The 13,981-nt window shown below is 44.2% G+C and overlaps 1 protein-coding gene across 10 annotated transcripts in view; it reads right to left on the bottom strand.

Moving 5' to 3' along the window:
- Window positions 1-13,981, bottom strand: part of ACTR3B (actin related protein 3B) — a 991,923-nt gene that overhangs the window by 923,721 nt on the left and 54,221 nt on the right. For 8 of the 10 annotated variants that reach the window (XM_001144350.7, XM_063815852.1, XM_054655390.2 and 5 more), the window contains 5 exons: window positions 13,431-13,526; window positions 11,484-11,591; window positions 7,625-7,768; window positions 4,526-4,699; window positions 2,920-3,012 (listed from right to left, as the gene is read on the bottom strand). In XM_001144350.7, the coding sequence (XP_001144350.3) occupies window positions 2,920-3,012; window positions 4,526-4,699; window positions 7,625-7,768; window positions 11,484-11,591; window positions 13,431-13,526 (615 nt within the window). Of the gene's footprint in view, window positions 1-1,596; window positions 1,968-2,919; window positions 3,013-4,525; window positions 4,700-7,624; window positions 7,769-11,483; window positions 11,592-13,430; window positions 13,530-13,981 lie in introns of those variants that run through there. The other 2 variants (XM_054655391.2, XM_054655395.1) reach the window with 2 other exon arrangements.

Below are 13,981 nucleotides of genomic sequence, written 5' to 3'. Positions count from 1 at the left end.
AGTCGTTCAACACGGTCTTCGGCTGCTCTGGCAGAACTGAATAAATGCAGCACAGACCATACGGCCTGCAGAGCCAAAATGATTCACCATCTGGCCCTTTACAGAAAAAGTTGGCCAACTCCCGGTCTCATATCACCATGGGGAAAAAAACACTACAGCAGCTGTTACCTGGCAGGCTAACGCACAGAAACGGGCGTTCTTAGGCCTCAATATTAAACTTCAACTTAGTCATCAAGCCCCATACTTTGGAAAGAAGTCCCTTTCTTCGTGGCTACAGGAGAGGCAGTGGTGCCCACCAAACATTCTATCACCCTCCCGCTTCCAGTGCCCGGTGGAGGCTGGCCCACGTGACGGCCCGTGGAGGAGGGGTGGAATGGCGCACCAGCTGTCTCCTCCCCGGCAGCGGGGACCTGAGGCGATGTGTTCCAGAAGGGCAGCCACAACACGGTGGTGGAGCCTACTGCCGACCACACCAGACGTGAACCACGTGCAAAGAAATAAACCCTTGCTGCTAAACACTGAGATTTTGGATTAATTTTTATCGTAACATATTCTGGTCTACTCTAACTTAGGTGGCAAAGGAGGTGACCTCCTTTGTGTCTCTCCTTTCCCACAACCGGGTATAGAGTTCAGCTATGTGACAAACGAGAAAGCATGGCCAGCCCCAGGACCTTCAATCCTTCCACCTCTCAATCCTACGTGAATTCTCTATCACTTGCAAGGCACTCATAACACTGGAGAGGTCCTGTTCAAAAAAACCAAGACGGCTGAGGGAAGACAGGATTTATTCTGCACAAACTTGACAGCCAGGGCCAAGCTACACCCTTCTGAAAGCCACAGAGAAGAAATGATTATCCTAGTGACAAAGTGGTCAGGGACAGGGTTTCCCTCTTTGAAGAAGAATCTTGCTGGCTATGGTGGCATGTTCCTGTAGCTACTTGGGAGACTGAAGCAGGAGGATCGCTTGAGCCCGAGAGGTCGAGGCTGCAGTGAGCTGTGATCACGCCACTGCACTCCAGCACAGGCAACAAAAAGAAGAATCCTCTTCCCTCTGCATTTTACATAATTTTCAGTGTGATACGGTGGGAAAAGCATGAGTTTTCAAAGATGCGGGAAACGGGCTTAAAAGCCAACCGTGCCACTTGGCAGCCACATGATCTCACCTAGCACATAACCCAGGCGCCTTTTGCCACCTTTTCCCAACTCTGGGGCTCAGTGTCATTATCTACTAAATAAGGGGCTCCATCTACATGGTCTCCAAGACCATCTCTGCTCCAAAACTTCTATAAAGTCCAGGGAGCTAAACTGTCAAACAAGAAAATTCCCACCCCGTGAGGAGCAATCTGTAACTGCTGGCAGTTTCCTCTGCTTTATGATGGGATTAAGATTGAACAGTGTTCCCTGCTGCTGCTTTCACTGATGAGGAGACACAGCTAATGTCAGGCGGGATTGAAGTGGGAAGGACATGACCCGCTAGCTTTCTTAATTTGCATACTCCAGTCTCTTTCTAGTTCCCTTTGTACTTTGTATTAGACAAGTGTTTAAGAATATGCAGCAAAAACTGAACTATAATTTGTTTACACCCACAAAAGTTATGTAAACAGAAAAAAATTTTAATTATAAAAAAATTTTAACAGTAAAATTTCAAACAACTTTAAAACACAAAATGGAGAAAGTAAAAGTTATCCATCATTCCACCCCAAAGATATTTTATTTACTTTAAGAGTTTAGCATACATAATTCAAAAAATACGCAAACTATATATTTTATATAAAATGAAATATATGTAAATTTTACAAGTTCCTTTTTCACTTCATATATACTATAGCTATCTTTTCATCTGAATTTATATTGATTTACCTCATTCTTTTAAAAAGCTACATAGTATTCCACGGCACAGGTGATGCAATGCTGAGTGCTGTCAGTTGAGCATGATTCTCTTCTCTGTACAATTCAGCCACCTGAGTCTGAGTAAGGCGAGTGAGTCATGCCACTGAGCTGACGGCGCGACTCACTCAAGCAAAGACTGATTAAAGGTGCAGGAAGGCTAATTGCCCATCACCTCCTGCTCACCATCTCGGGTTGTCAGTAGGATTTCTTTTTACTCAATAATCATATAGACTAGATTTTCCTCATTCCAGGTTTCAAAATTCCCTGAAATCTAAGAATTTTGAAAAAAATCATAATAATACATGAGCATATTCTATCTGACTGTCCCATTTTGGGCTCTAACTTCTATGTGATGACACCACATTGGCACCAAACCCAAATATGCATGAAACGAAACCAATGGAATTCACGGAAAGCATGGGGGAGGGCACCGCTCTTACTTTCCATCGATATTTGTGGCTAAAACTGTCCACCTTAAAATATATCTTGTCAGATAATAATAAAATATATTTACAATACTGAAATACTTCCAGTTGGCCGGGCATGGTGGCTCATGTCTGTAATCCCAGCACTTTGGGAGGCCAAGGCGGGTGGATTGCCTGAGCTCAGGAGTTCGAGACCAGCCTGGGCAACATGGTGAAACACCGTCTCTACTGAAATACAAAAAAAAAAATTCGCTGGGTGTGGTGGCATGCACCTGTAGTCCCAGCTACTCAGGAGGCTGAGGCAGGAGAATTGTTTGAACCCAGGAGGCGGAGGTTATAATGAGCTGAGATCGCACCACTGCACTCCAGCCCGGATGACAGAGCAAGAGTCCGTCTCCAAAATAAAATAAAATAAAATAAAAATTCTAGTTAACTGAGTCATATTTCCATTTTCTCTTACAATTATATTGTCTTTAACAAATCCTATGAAACAGAAGGTGAAACAGGGATATTTACTAGTAATAGACAGTAATACCGTCTTCTAAGAATTATGGGCCTTTAATTGTGGAATGAAATCAAAGTACCTTACCCAGGCAGCTCATACCTTATACAGCGGGCGCCGCACATCGATGGGGCAGTTCTGTATTACTTCATCAACAACATCTGAGATGGACTCCATAAAGTCTGGGTTGGCAAACTGAATTGTGTATCAATATAAAAGAAACATTACACATTTCTCTCAAATAGAACAACATGCACACTTCTTTAAAGTAACTTTAACAAATACACAATTTATTATAACTTAAAAGAATTCACATTGGAATGAAGGATATGTCAAATGAATCCCATGTGACTACGTGTGCGTGGGGCGGTGATGACACATTTCTCCTCATGAGGTAAAATGTATGGATTTAGTGAAGAAAAAATACCAACAACATCACAGACAGACCACCCCCACCCCATGAATACACAGTGATTCAGTCTACTAAGAGCAGTGGAGAGTATGTGCACGATCTATGTGACACGCAGTGAGAAACATGACTTTGACATATCATTTGACAATATTCGTATTATGAGAAAATTAGTATATAAGGAAAAAGAAACAGGTTCAATGAAAGATTAATTAAACCTGGTCTAGAAGATGCAGGGAAGTGTTTTGTTTAATGAGAAGGGTTTGTTTAACATGAAACAATCCACATGATAATCATGTTATTGAATAAACAGCCATAGATTCAATTCCATAAGTTAAATAAGCTAAAGTATAACAAATTCAACTCAATTACATTTCATTTGAAATATTTTAAAAATCAAAGTAAGCTTGAATGTGCACTCTCAGAGGAAGGAGGAGGATATTCAGTTGCTCACCAGCTGTTCACTGGACATTTGACTGTTCTATGTCCATTTCAAATCAACACTATTAAAAGTGAGCATTCACTAGATTATCATTGTTATTATTTTATTCTTCAGATTACTAGCGAGAAACACATTCTATGCTGTTTCTCTGTACAAAATAGTCATATACACATCTAAAAACAAACAGCAGTTTGTAACCCACCTACTGAATATAAACTGAATTAGCCAGGAATATATACCAAAATATAAATAAAATGCATTATATGTAAATCTTAAAATGTGCCTCTTAATTACTGCTTTCTGCAAAAGCACTAATAATTCCTTATGACTACTAGTTAAAATGATGACATTTCTAATTCTTAAGATTATCTAAATAATAGAAATGCTGGCCTTAGAAGCTTTACCTAACTTGCAGCAGGGAACAGAGCAGGACCAACTGTGCAGGGTTAAAATTAGAAGTTAGGAAGGGCAATCACCAAAGATAGAAAGGTTACATATTATCCCACTCTTATGCACAGGCAACCTCCACACAGGCCTTGAGGGTAGCTACTTGTAATGCTGGCATGTGACCACCCACAACCCTTGGAGATTACTTTTAATTCTATTGTCATCTATTGCTCCTAAAAGTCTTCCTATTTGTGGTATAACCCATCCTTAACTATTAAAGCAGATAACCAGCTCTACGGAGAGGCAAACTGAACAATCTGTCAAGCAGACAAACTGCACGGGGGATGCAGAGAGACCGAATGCCGGCCACCCTGCTCACAGGCCCTTCGCTGGGAACTGCTCTTTCTGCACTCTGGGTGGCAGTATCGCTCCATCCCACACTTGGGCACACAAAAAAAGAAACATCTCACCTCCGGGTGAAAGAATATTTCAGGTCCCAGGAATCTTTCGTAACCAACGTCTATAACAAACTTCTTCTGGTTGATCGCATTGATACCCGTGTACTGTTTGATCCACTTCCGGGGATCCACATCATACTTGGCAAATTCCTTGACTATATCGGGGCAAATGTAACAGTATTTCTCCTGCATACACACACAAAGATGTTGCCAGGCATTAACAACTGCCCAGTGTCTCTGCCCTCAGACAAATAACCAGGAAGCCCATGCAGCAAACACACCCTGGGATCAGAACCGCCCCCACCGTAACTCTAGTGTGGATATGCATCAAGCCTCACATTCCATCGTCTTTCATGTTAGACATGGTTACACTTGGAATTCGGACAGGTAAGTCTGCTTTCTCTGCAACTCAGCTATTAATCTCAGCCTTGGTCTATCCAATTCTATCGCTATCATATCTGAAATGATGTCTACAGGTGTCTAGAAAGCACCTCGTCTTGCCTTGTTCCTCTCAGATGCCTCCTATGGCCTGCTCTGGCACCTCACTGTGGTCCACACTGGACCAGCGGACCCGTGCTGTGAGCTCAACTACCGAGTGCAGCACTGTCTACACCCTAAACCTGACTGTAGAGGCTTCTTTGGATCCCATTTGGGTCCCAGCATGCCACAAGCCGGGTGGCCACTGTCAACCTGCTGGTTGTTAATCTGGTGTGGAGCTGGCCACAGCACTGTCATCAGCTCCACTGACACCATCTCTTTGCCTAGGGACAGTGTACCTTGTTGACTGGGTATTCTAAGTCCCTCAATCAACACAGATTTATTGTCTAGGCACTTGGGATACACAAGGTAGCGAAACACACAGATCCCTGCCAAGATTACACTCTAGCTGGGAGTCAGAAAACAATAAGCAACCATAATAAGTAAATGACATGGTAGGTTATAAAGTGATAGGTCCCGGGGAAGAAAGGAAAAGCAGAGTCAGGTGGGAGGACTGAAGCCGCCAGGCTGCTGCTGCTGCTGCTGCTGCTGCTGCTGCTGCGAGAGAAGTCGCTAACGATTCCCACCCTGCACCGACAGGCAGCCTGAGGGATGCGAAGTGTTTCCTGGGTATCTGGTAAGATGAATGTTCTTGGACACCTTTGTGTTGATATGTGTCCTTAGAGCTGGCCTCAGCATAGCAGCAGGTGACCCCCAGATACTTGCTGCCTACGGGAAGCACGAGGTGGGCCGCCCAGCTGGCGCTGAGCACACCGTGGAAGGAATGGCTCTCTCAAGGACCTCCAAAGACGTTCTCGTGGTATTAAGTTTAAAGTTTCTTAGCATCCCTGAAACATATTCTAATGCCATCTTCTGGGTATCTTGGATATACTCTAGCGGAATTTTAAGAAGACTGACAGGCAAGAAGTGCTACACAACCCTGTGTTCTTTGATGACACAGAGAAACAGGGTCAGCTGATTACAACCTCAAATCTACCAAGACTGGAGACAAAGGCATTCAGTTCTCCTCACAGGCCTGGTCAACATCCTACAGCATCTCAGCTTACTTAACTCAAATGCTTCCTAGGAAATATTTCCATTGAGTTGGGTGCAGAGTAACAGGCTTAACCTTAAGGTTCAGGATTCATGCTGCAAGGGTGGTGTGCTCACGTTACACACTCCCTCAGGCCTGTTCACGACCACAGAAGGCCATGGCAGTAAGGGGAAGCAGGGGGAGCTCTAAACCACGCCTTTCAGGATCTGTTCCTTCAAAGAGAGAAGTGAGGTGAGAAATAACAGGGCTACCCCACACAGCAGGGCCAGGGCAGCTGATTCGGAGGCTATGAACAGTCTCTTTTACTCCCAGCCTTCACTGGGGGGAGACACACAGTCACATCGAGCACATCAGCCCAGATTTCAGGGTCCAAATTGGAACCCCAACAGCCCGTGAGGAGAGTTGAAGGCCCAGCATGAGGGTCAGGAAAGCCCCTCCTTGGCAGTGCTGCTCAGCAATCCTGGCGGAAATAGGGAGGACTCAGACTCACTGGAGTGGACCCTGGGCGTCAATAACAAAAGGCTCAATGCTTTTTTTTTTTCTTTCTTTCTTTTTTTGAAATAGAGACGAGATCTCGCTATATCACCTGGGCTAGTTTCGAACCCTGGCCCGAAGCAATGCTCCAGCCTCAGCCTCCCAAAGCCCTAGGATTATAGATGTGAGCCACTATGAAGGGGCTCAATTCTGACTTACATTTCTAACAGATATGGAGTGGCAAGGGAGCTTGGATCAAATAGTCAAATATTCTTCCATGGAGGAAAGGCAAAGAAAGGAGAAGGTAACCCCTTAGGAAATATTTTAGTCTAAAAAAGAATGTCTAATGATACCTCAGGAAACCTTCCCCTGAGATGGAAGGGACCACGTCTTCCCCACATCACCATTTCAGCGCTGAGAGCCCCCTTCCCAGGAATCTCTGGTCCCAGGTAAAGCAGGGCAGGTCATACCCAACTGCAGAGCCTGCCTCATGCCAGTGCCTCCTGACCTAAAAACACCTCGGGAATCATCTCTGGTGCTTCCTTTCCTTCAGCCAGCCTCAGTTACGAGGTGCTGAGAAGGGAGGAAGGCAGTGAGGAGAAGGGTGGGTGTCAGGCTCACCCCCATGAAGCTCCGCTACACTCAGAAACTGTGCCATAAAGGAAGAAGATGCTTATGGCCACACGTCACAGCCACACCTGTGTGTGAATTTTGTGCAATAGCTCTGGATCCTAGGTTGGCAGTGTTCTGCTGCTGTGGTCGCCTCCTGATTCTACAGCGAAGCATGGAGGCAGTATGGAAGGAGCGCTCTGGTAGATGAGGCTCCAGCAGTGAGGCTCCAGCTGAACAATGCTGCCTCTGCACGCTGGTATGCTGCACCAGCTACCAAGCTGTTCTCAGTGACAGCTGGAACCTCAGAGCATCTAGTTTGGAAGAGGTTAAGCTTTACATCTTCAGCCCACTTAAGGGGTAAAACAAATCAAGCCCCACACTCATGGGAAGGGGAGAGGAAGGAAAGGAGGAGCAGGGATGATGGCACCAAGGGGAAGTGTCCAGAACACCATCTCTCTCACCCCCAAACCGGCCGGTTTCCCATCTGTTTTTACCTTAATGGCTTTTGCGGTCTCCAGTGACTGCTCAGGAGGGATTCCCACCTCCCTCTCCCTTAGCAGCTGTTGAATGAAATACGTAATATCTCTACCTGCAATCGGGATGTGTTTGATGCAGCTTCCAATTACATAACCTTCTGCCTAGGGAAGAAGAGGAGGCAGAACAGCTGTGTTAGTGATTTCGTGGTGGAGAGCAGCCTGGACTCACGAGGTTTCCTGCCTCAGCCTCCCTGTCTGCCCCTCACGGCACTGACAAGCATTGACAGAATCCCCACCCTCTGCAAGCTCAGTACAGAAGGTCTTTCAAAAGGACTGCATAAGCAATTCCATTAATATTCAAAATTCCAGATTATTCCAATAACCTGACACTCTCCAAAAGCAACCAAAATGATTTCATTAGGAATATGAAAAGAAAAACCACATAAGATAGTTCATTTCCAAAAAGAAATGCTGTCTGTAAGAACACTAAACCCAATAGGTTCTTTCCCTAATAAAAAGGAAAAAGTTTTATTTATAAATTGTTAAGCCAACTATAAATCTACTTACGTTTAAAAGTCAGCAATTTGGTTAATACACAGGGCTTAGATTCTAACAACCTGGACTCAAATCCCAGCTCCACATTTGCAAGTTTCACACGCTTCAGCCTCAGCGCGTTTGTCCATCGTATGAGGCAAACAATACCCTGCTGGGGCCAATAATACAGTTCAGATGAAACTGCGTGTGTCGAGCACACAGCACTGGTTTTGGGGGCCGGGAGCCTCTCATTCCACTGCCTCCCTAAGCCAGTGAAGGCATGTCTGTGAGGGGCCAGGAAAGGAGGGTGACCACGACCTGGGCCGATCAATGGCAGGGCCAGTGTCAAGTGTCCACATGCCCACAGCAATGATGGGCCCAAAGCTCCCTCATCAGCCTTCCTGTGGGCACAGACCTGCCACAGGAGCCACAGGCTTGGACACACATCCAGCTTGCTCTCCAGGAGATGAGCAGGATGCTGACCATCAGAGTGGACAACGCCCACCGCTGGATCATCCAGTAAAGACACTCAGGTTTCACGTTACAGCACATCACAGCTTCTGTGCCACAATCCCCAAGTGAGACAGAAGGGAACAGAAGTGAAACGCTGACTTCATTTTACAGATGTATTCATTCTAATAGCTGCATCTAGTCACCAGTAAAGTTGCAAGAACAACTTACTGAATTCCTCCTATGGTTTCTTTCTGATATACCTAACTTCTAGAAGCAAAAAAAGATTTAGCCTTTCTGCAGAGTCCAAGTATTTGTAAAGTATTTTAAGATGGAGATAAAAGTACAAATTACTAAAACTCAACTTAAACCCATAAAAATAATATTAGCTTTCTAACACATAAACTATTCACAATTACTATATTCTATGCATTACACGTAATATTTTCTAAAATACTGTTAAATAAATATCAGCTCATGACAGTGTTAAAAATATTAAAACAAGATACATGTCCAACAACAGAAAAATAAATTATGTACTTCTTAAATGTATTTTCACAGAATATTTAACCACAAGAGAAAAAAACTAGGGTTAAATTAATACGCAAAATATAACCTTAGGATTGTATTATATGTAGAATCCCAAACCAGACATCAGACATTCCAATTGTGTTTAAAGTGTGTGTGTGTGTGCACGCATGCGTGCGCACACATGTCTTAGAAAAAGAGCTTAGGCCGGGCATAGTGGCTCACGCCTGTAATCCCAACACCTTGGGAGGCCAAGACAGGCGGATCACCTGAGGTCGGGAGTTCGAGACCAGCCTGACCAATATGAAGAAACCCCATCTCTACTAAAAATACAAATTAGTCAGGCATGGTGGCGCATGCCTGTAATCCCAGCTACTCAGGAGGCTGAGGCAGGAGAATTGCTTGAACCTGGGAGGCAGAGGTTGCAGTGTGCCGAGATCGTGCCATTGCACTCCAGCCTGGACAACAAGAGTGAAACTCCATCTCCAAAAAAAAAGAAAAAGAGCTTAAAGACTATACAGCTAAAAGTATAATGCAGGTCTTTGGGCGGCTTTAAAGGTAATTTTATTTCTTCAAATTTGTCTATTTATCCAAATTTTCAATGACTAATGTAATTTTTATAGCTGGAGGAAAAACTGAACTAAGATACGATTAAAAATCTTTTCAAACAACTTTCTTAGTGGGCCTGGACACACTGTGAAATGTATTTTCTTTCCTTTTCCTAAATCAGACATAAGAAATAGGCAAAGAACCAAAGGGGGTGCAGGCCAGGGGCCTACGGGGGCCTCATCTTGGATCTCAGCAGCGCAGCTCTCTGAGGAAACGGCAGCCTGAGTTCTCGGTGAGTGCTCTGCACCCAGGGCACTAACTCTTCTCAAGATCCACGGAAAGGAGTGCTGAGACTGGCTTGAAGGGGGCTCAAGTCTAGAGCACACTTCACAGGGCAGGGCAGCCACCTCTCCTCCCCACAGGAAGGACACATAGCCAGGAGTACAAGGTATGGGGGCGGGAGGCTGGCTTTTTTCTCCCTGACTGTAGGCCCATCGACCATTAAGCCTTTCCTCTGCAGTGATACCTAACCTTCAAGGAATTAAAGGCATTAGTATTAGTACATCACCGCATCACCTTCTCAAAATGAAATGGTGACTATTTTTTCAATTAAATTAAATGATTTTTGAAAATCCTAATTTGCATTTTAGAAGAGCTGTGTGTATGTAAATATATACACATACACACCCCCCCATATACATATGCAGAAACATTATCTGTAACATAACAGAAGTAACTAGCAATGGTGGTTCCTGAGGAGGAGACCTCAAAGGAGAAAGACCAGGATGAGTCTGACTTCCCTCTGAATACCCTCTTCAGACACTTCCGATACTTTTTCCAAAAAAAATGAATTTAAGATAATTCCTTTAAATAGTCCATTGGACCAAAAGAAAAATTCAGAGATCTCTTGAAACCCAAATTAGGAATCACTTCTCTGAAACCAAAAAGCGGTATTGCAGAGCCTTCTGCCAGCCAAAATGTACAATCTCCCCTTCTTGGCTTTTAAATTTTTTTTTTTTTTTGAGACGGAGTTTCGCTCTTGTTGCCCAGGCTGGGGTGCAATGGCGCGATCTCGGCTCACTGCAACCTCAGTCTCCCGGGTTCAAGCGATTCTCCTGCCTCAGCCTCCCAGGTAGCTGGGACAGGCATGCACCACCACACCTGGCTAATTTTGTATTTTTAGTAGAGACAGGGTTTCTCCATGTTGGTCAGGCAGGTCTCAAATTCCCGACCTCAGGTGATCCGCCCGCCTTGGCCTCCCAAAGTGCTGGGATTACAGGCGTGAGCCACCGCGCCCAGCCCTTAAATAAATTTTTAAAACAAAAAGCAATTTTTCCAAGCCTGAGCTGGTTGCCATTCACATCTTTTCAGAGAACACAGACGTGCTCCTTCAAATGGCCACGCACTGCACCTACAAGTTCAACATCCAAAACGGTGTCTATCTCCCAACATGTCGGAATAACCCCGGAAAATGTTCTTGTTGATGTTACACCCACGGGGATCAAGCAGAGGCTCTGAAGATCCAGAGACATCCTGGACATTCTCTGACATTCTGACTGTAAAAATATGCCACCATGAATTGAAAATTGCCAAAGCCACAATAATTGGCCATCCTTTTCATTCTTTCCCACATACTTGGGGAATTCCTTTATATAAGGTGGCAAAAAAATAAAAAACTTTTATTATCTTTTCTAAGTACAACTATCATCTAAATTGTATTTTCATTACAGAAGAGGTTTTTTTTTATTTATTTCCATCCTTACCTTGAATCAGGTGTTAAGCCTACAGAGACTTATATATTAACTATTCTGCTTACCACTGGGATAACATGGGTGACTCCATCTCCGCTGTCAATGACTATCCCCGTTAACGTACGTTCACCCACTTGTCGAGATGTCCAAGATGCCGCCAAGGCCAGCACTGCCTGGAGAAAAGACATGAAAACCGCTCGCACATAGGAACTCTTTCTAAAGCCACCTGCCTGCTCCTTCCAGGTCCAATCAACAAACTCTCTTACTTAATATATTGTCTGAGTAACTCTTTCCTTTTCCTATCCATCCTCTAACCCCTGTTCCTCAAATTCCAATTCAAACTTGGACAACTAACATGAAAATGTTGAGTACTTACAACTATAGGAGTCAAGTTTTCAATAAAGAAACGTGGCTGACTGTGGTGACTCACGCCTGTAATCCCAACACTTTGGGAGGCCAAGGTAGGCAGATCACTTGAACCCAAGAGTTTGAGACCAGCCTGGGCAACATGGTGAAACCCCATCTCTACAAATAATACAAAAATTAGCCAGGCGTGGTGACACGCACCTGTACTCCCAGCTACTTGGGAGACTGAGGTGGGAGGATCCCTTCACCCCAGAAGGTCGCAGCTAGAGTGAGCCATAATTGCACCACTGCACTCCAGCCTGGACAACACAGTGAGACCTTGTCTCAAAAATAAAAAAAAGAAAGAAAGAAAAAAAACTAAAGTTTTACAAAGAAAAGCCAGTGAAAAAGATATTTCATTATAGAATCATAAGATTTTAATTTCTAATTCATTGGTTTCCAGCGTGGGGCCACAGATTGGCAATGAGGTCACTTGTGGAGTTGTTTAAAATAGAGATTACTAGGCCTCACACCCAGAAATTCTAATCTGGAAGGTACAGGGTAATTTTTCAACCAAAGAAAATGTTGCCCCAAAGGGAACATCTGACAATATCTGGTACCATTTTCTTCGTCGGGGCGGGGAGGCTTGAGGTGGGGCTGCTGTCTTCTAGTGGGCAGAGGCCAGGGATGCTGCTAAGCTCCCTGCAATGCACACGGCGGCGCCCACAACAAAGGACTACCCAGCCCAAAGCACTGAGGGTGGAAAACCCTGGTCGAAGATGAAGCCCAAAATCTGTGCTTCTAAAAAACATTCTCCAGGTAAACTTGCTGCACAGACCACTTTGAGAACCACCAGTCTTATGTCTCCTGAAGTGTTTCCCTAGGCCATGGAATATAAGTAACTTAGCCAGGGGGAAGATCTGTAGTTAAATGAATTTGGAAGTGCTAGAATACATAGATTTCGACACAGGAATCCTCAGAGCCTGGACTGTGCTGATAGGCGCTGTGAATCAGCCCGAGAAAGCTGCAGGATGCAGCATCGCCCAAATTCATCTTTCTATGGAACTTTTCCTCCTCCTCCTCCTCCTCCTTAGAAGTGACTAGTATTATGCAGAAAACATTTGGGCAACACCCATCTCATTTATTCCCCAAAATTTCAGTCAATTCCCTTATATAAGGTGGCAGGCAAATAATGACCAAATGCAACCAAAAAATATCACATCAAGAACCGCAGCTTCAGAACAAGTTCTGCGAGCTCATGAAAACACAGGGTCCCTCAGAATCAAGTACACTGGGACTCATAAGAGCCCAAAATCAGAAAGGGGAAACCTCTAAAGGTAATTATTTTGTTTTTCTGATCAAAGTCAAAGATGCCAAAAGAAGAAGCACATCTACACCTATATCTTGTCACCCAGATAAAAATGCATTAGACTTTAATGCATGTAAAAAGAGCCAGACGACGTCTATACCAAAAAATGGCATCAATATAAAAAGAAAAGTCATGGGACACATTCCCTATGGTCCTGAATGGCATGGGGACGGGGGAGGGAGTGGAAAAAGGAAGGGCGCACAGCGCAGTCTTCCAGCGGAGAACCTTGGGAAATACCATTTCTTCCGCTAGTAGACAGCTCAGGTGCTTTAGTAATCACAAACATAACTGTTTTTACCTGAACTGCAATGTAGAGTCCTGGTACGTTAAATGATTCAAACATAATTTCTGCAAGATACTCTCTGTTTTCTGGTGTATTGAGTGGAGGTTCTGTCTGTAAGAAAACATTCACTATATTTAGTGTTTACCCAAATTTCATGTAAATACATCAGAACCATAAACAGGTTAACCTGAAAGTATGTTAGCGAGGACATTATACAATTCCCTGATTTTACAGACAGAAGATGCCCAAAGTGTATTAAAGAAATCTGGCCGTGGGCCTTAAAAGCTTTAAGACGTCAGAGTAAATACTTCTCTGAAGGCCTCTGTTCTTATTACCCACCCAAATTAGAACAAGTTACAGAAAAAGAAACTCTATCTTCAATAACGTAACACCTAAACACCCTGAAACTGAATATCCCAGAAGCAAGTTGCCAAGGGCTATGAAAACACAACCAAGACGAGTGAGGACATCAAAGGCGAACCGGTGACTTCAGGTCTCAGCAAAGGAGAGCCAGAGGAGCAGCAAGCCCTTGCTCAGGTCAGGCCGGTGTGAGGAGCCACAGGGTG

This window comes from Pan troglodytes, chromosome 6 (assembly GCF_028858775.2).
Source record: "Pan troglodytes isolate AG18354 chromosome 6, NHGRI_mPanTro3-v2.0_pri, whole genome shotgun sequence".
Taxonomy (NCBI): Eukaryota; Metazoa; Chordata; class Mammalia; order Primates; family Hominidae; genus Pan; species Pan troglodytes.
The sequence above is the reverse complement of the archived record's forward strand: the minus strand, read 5'-3'. Positions and strand labels throughout refer to the sequence as shown.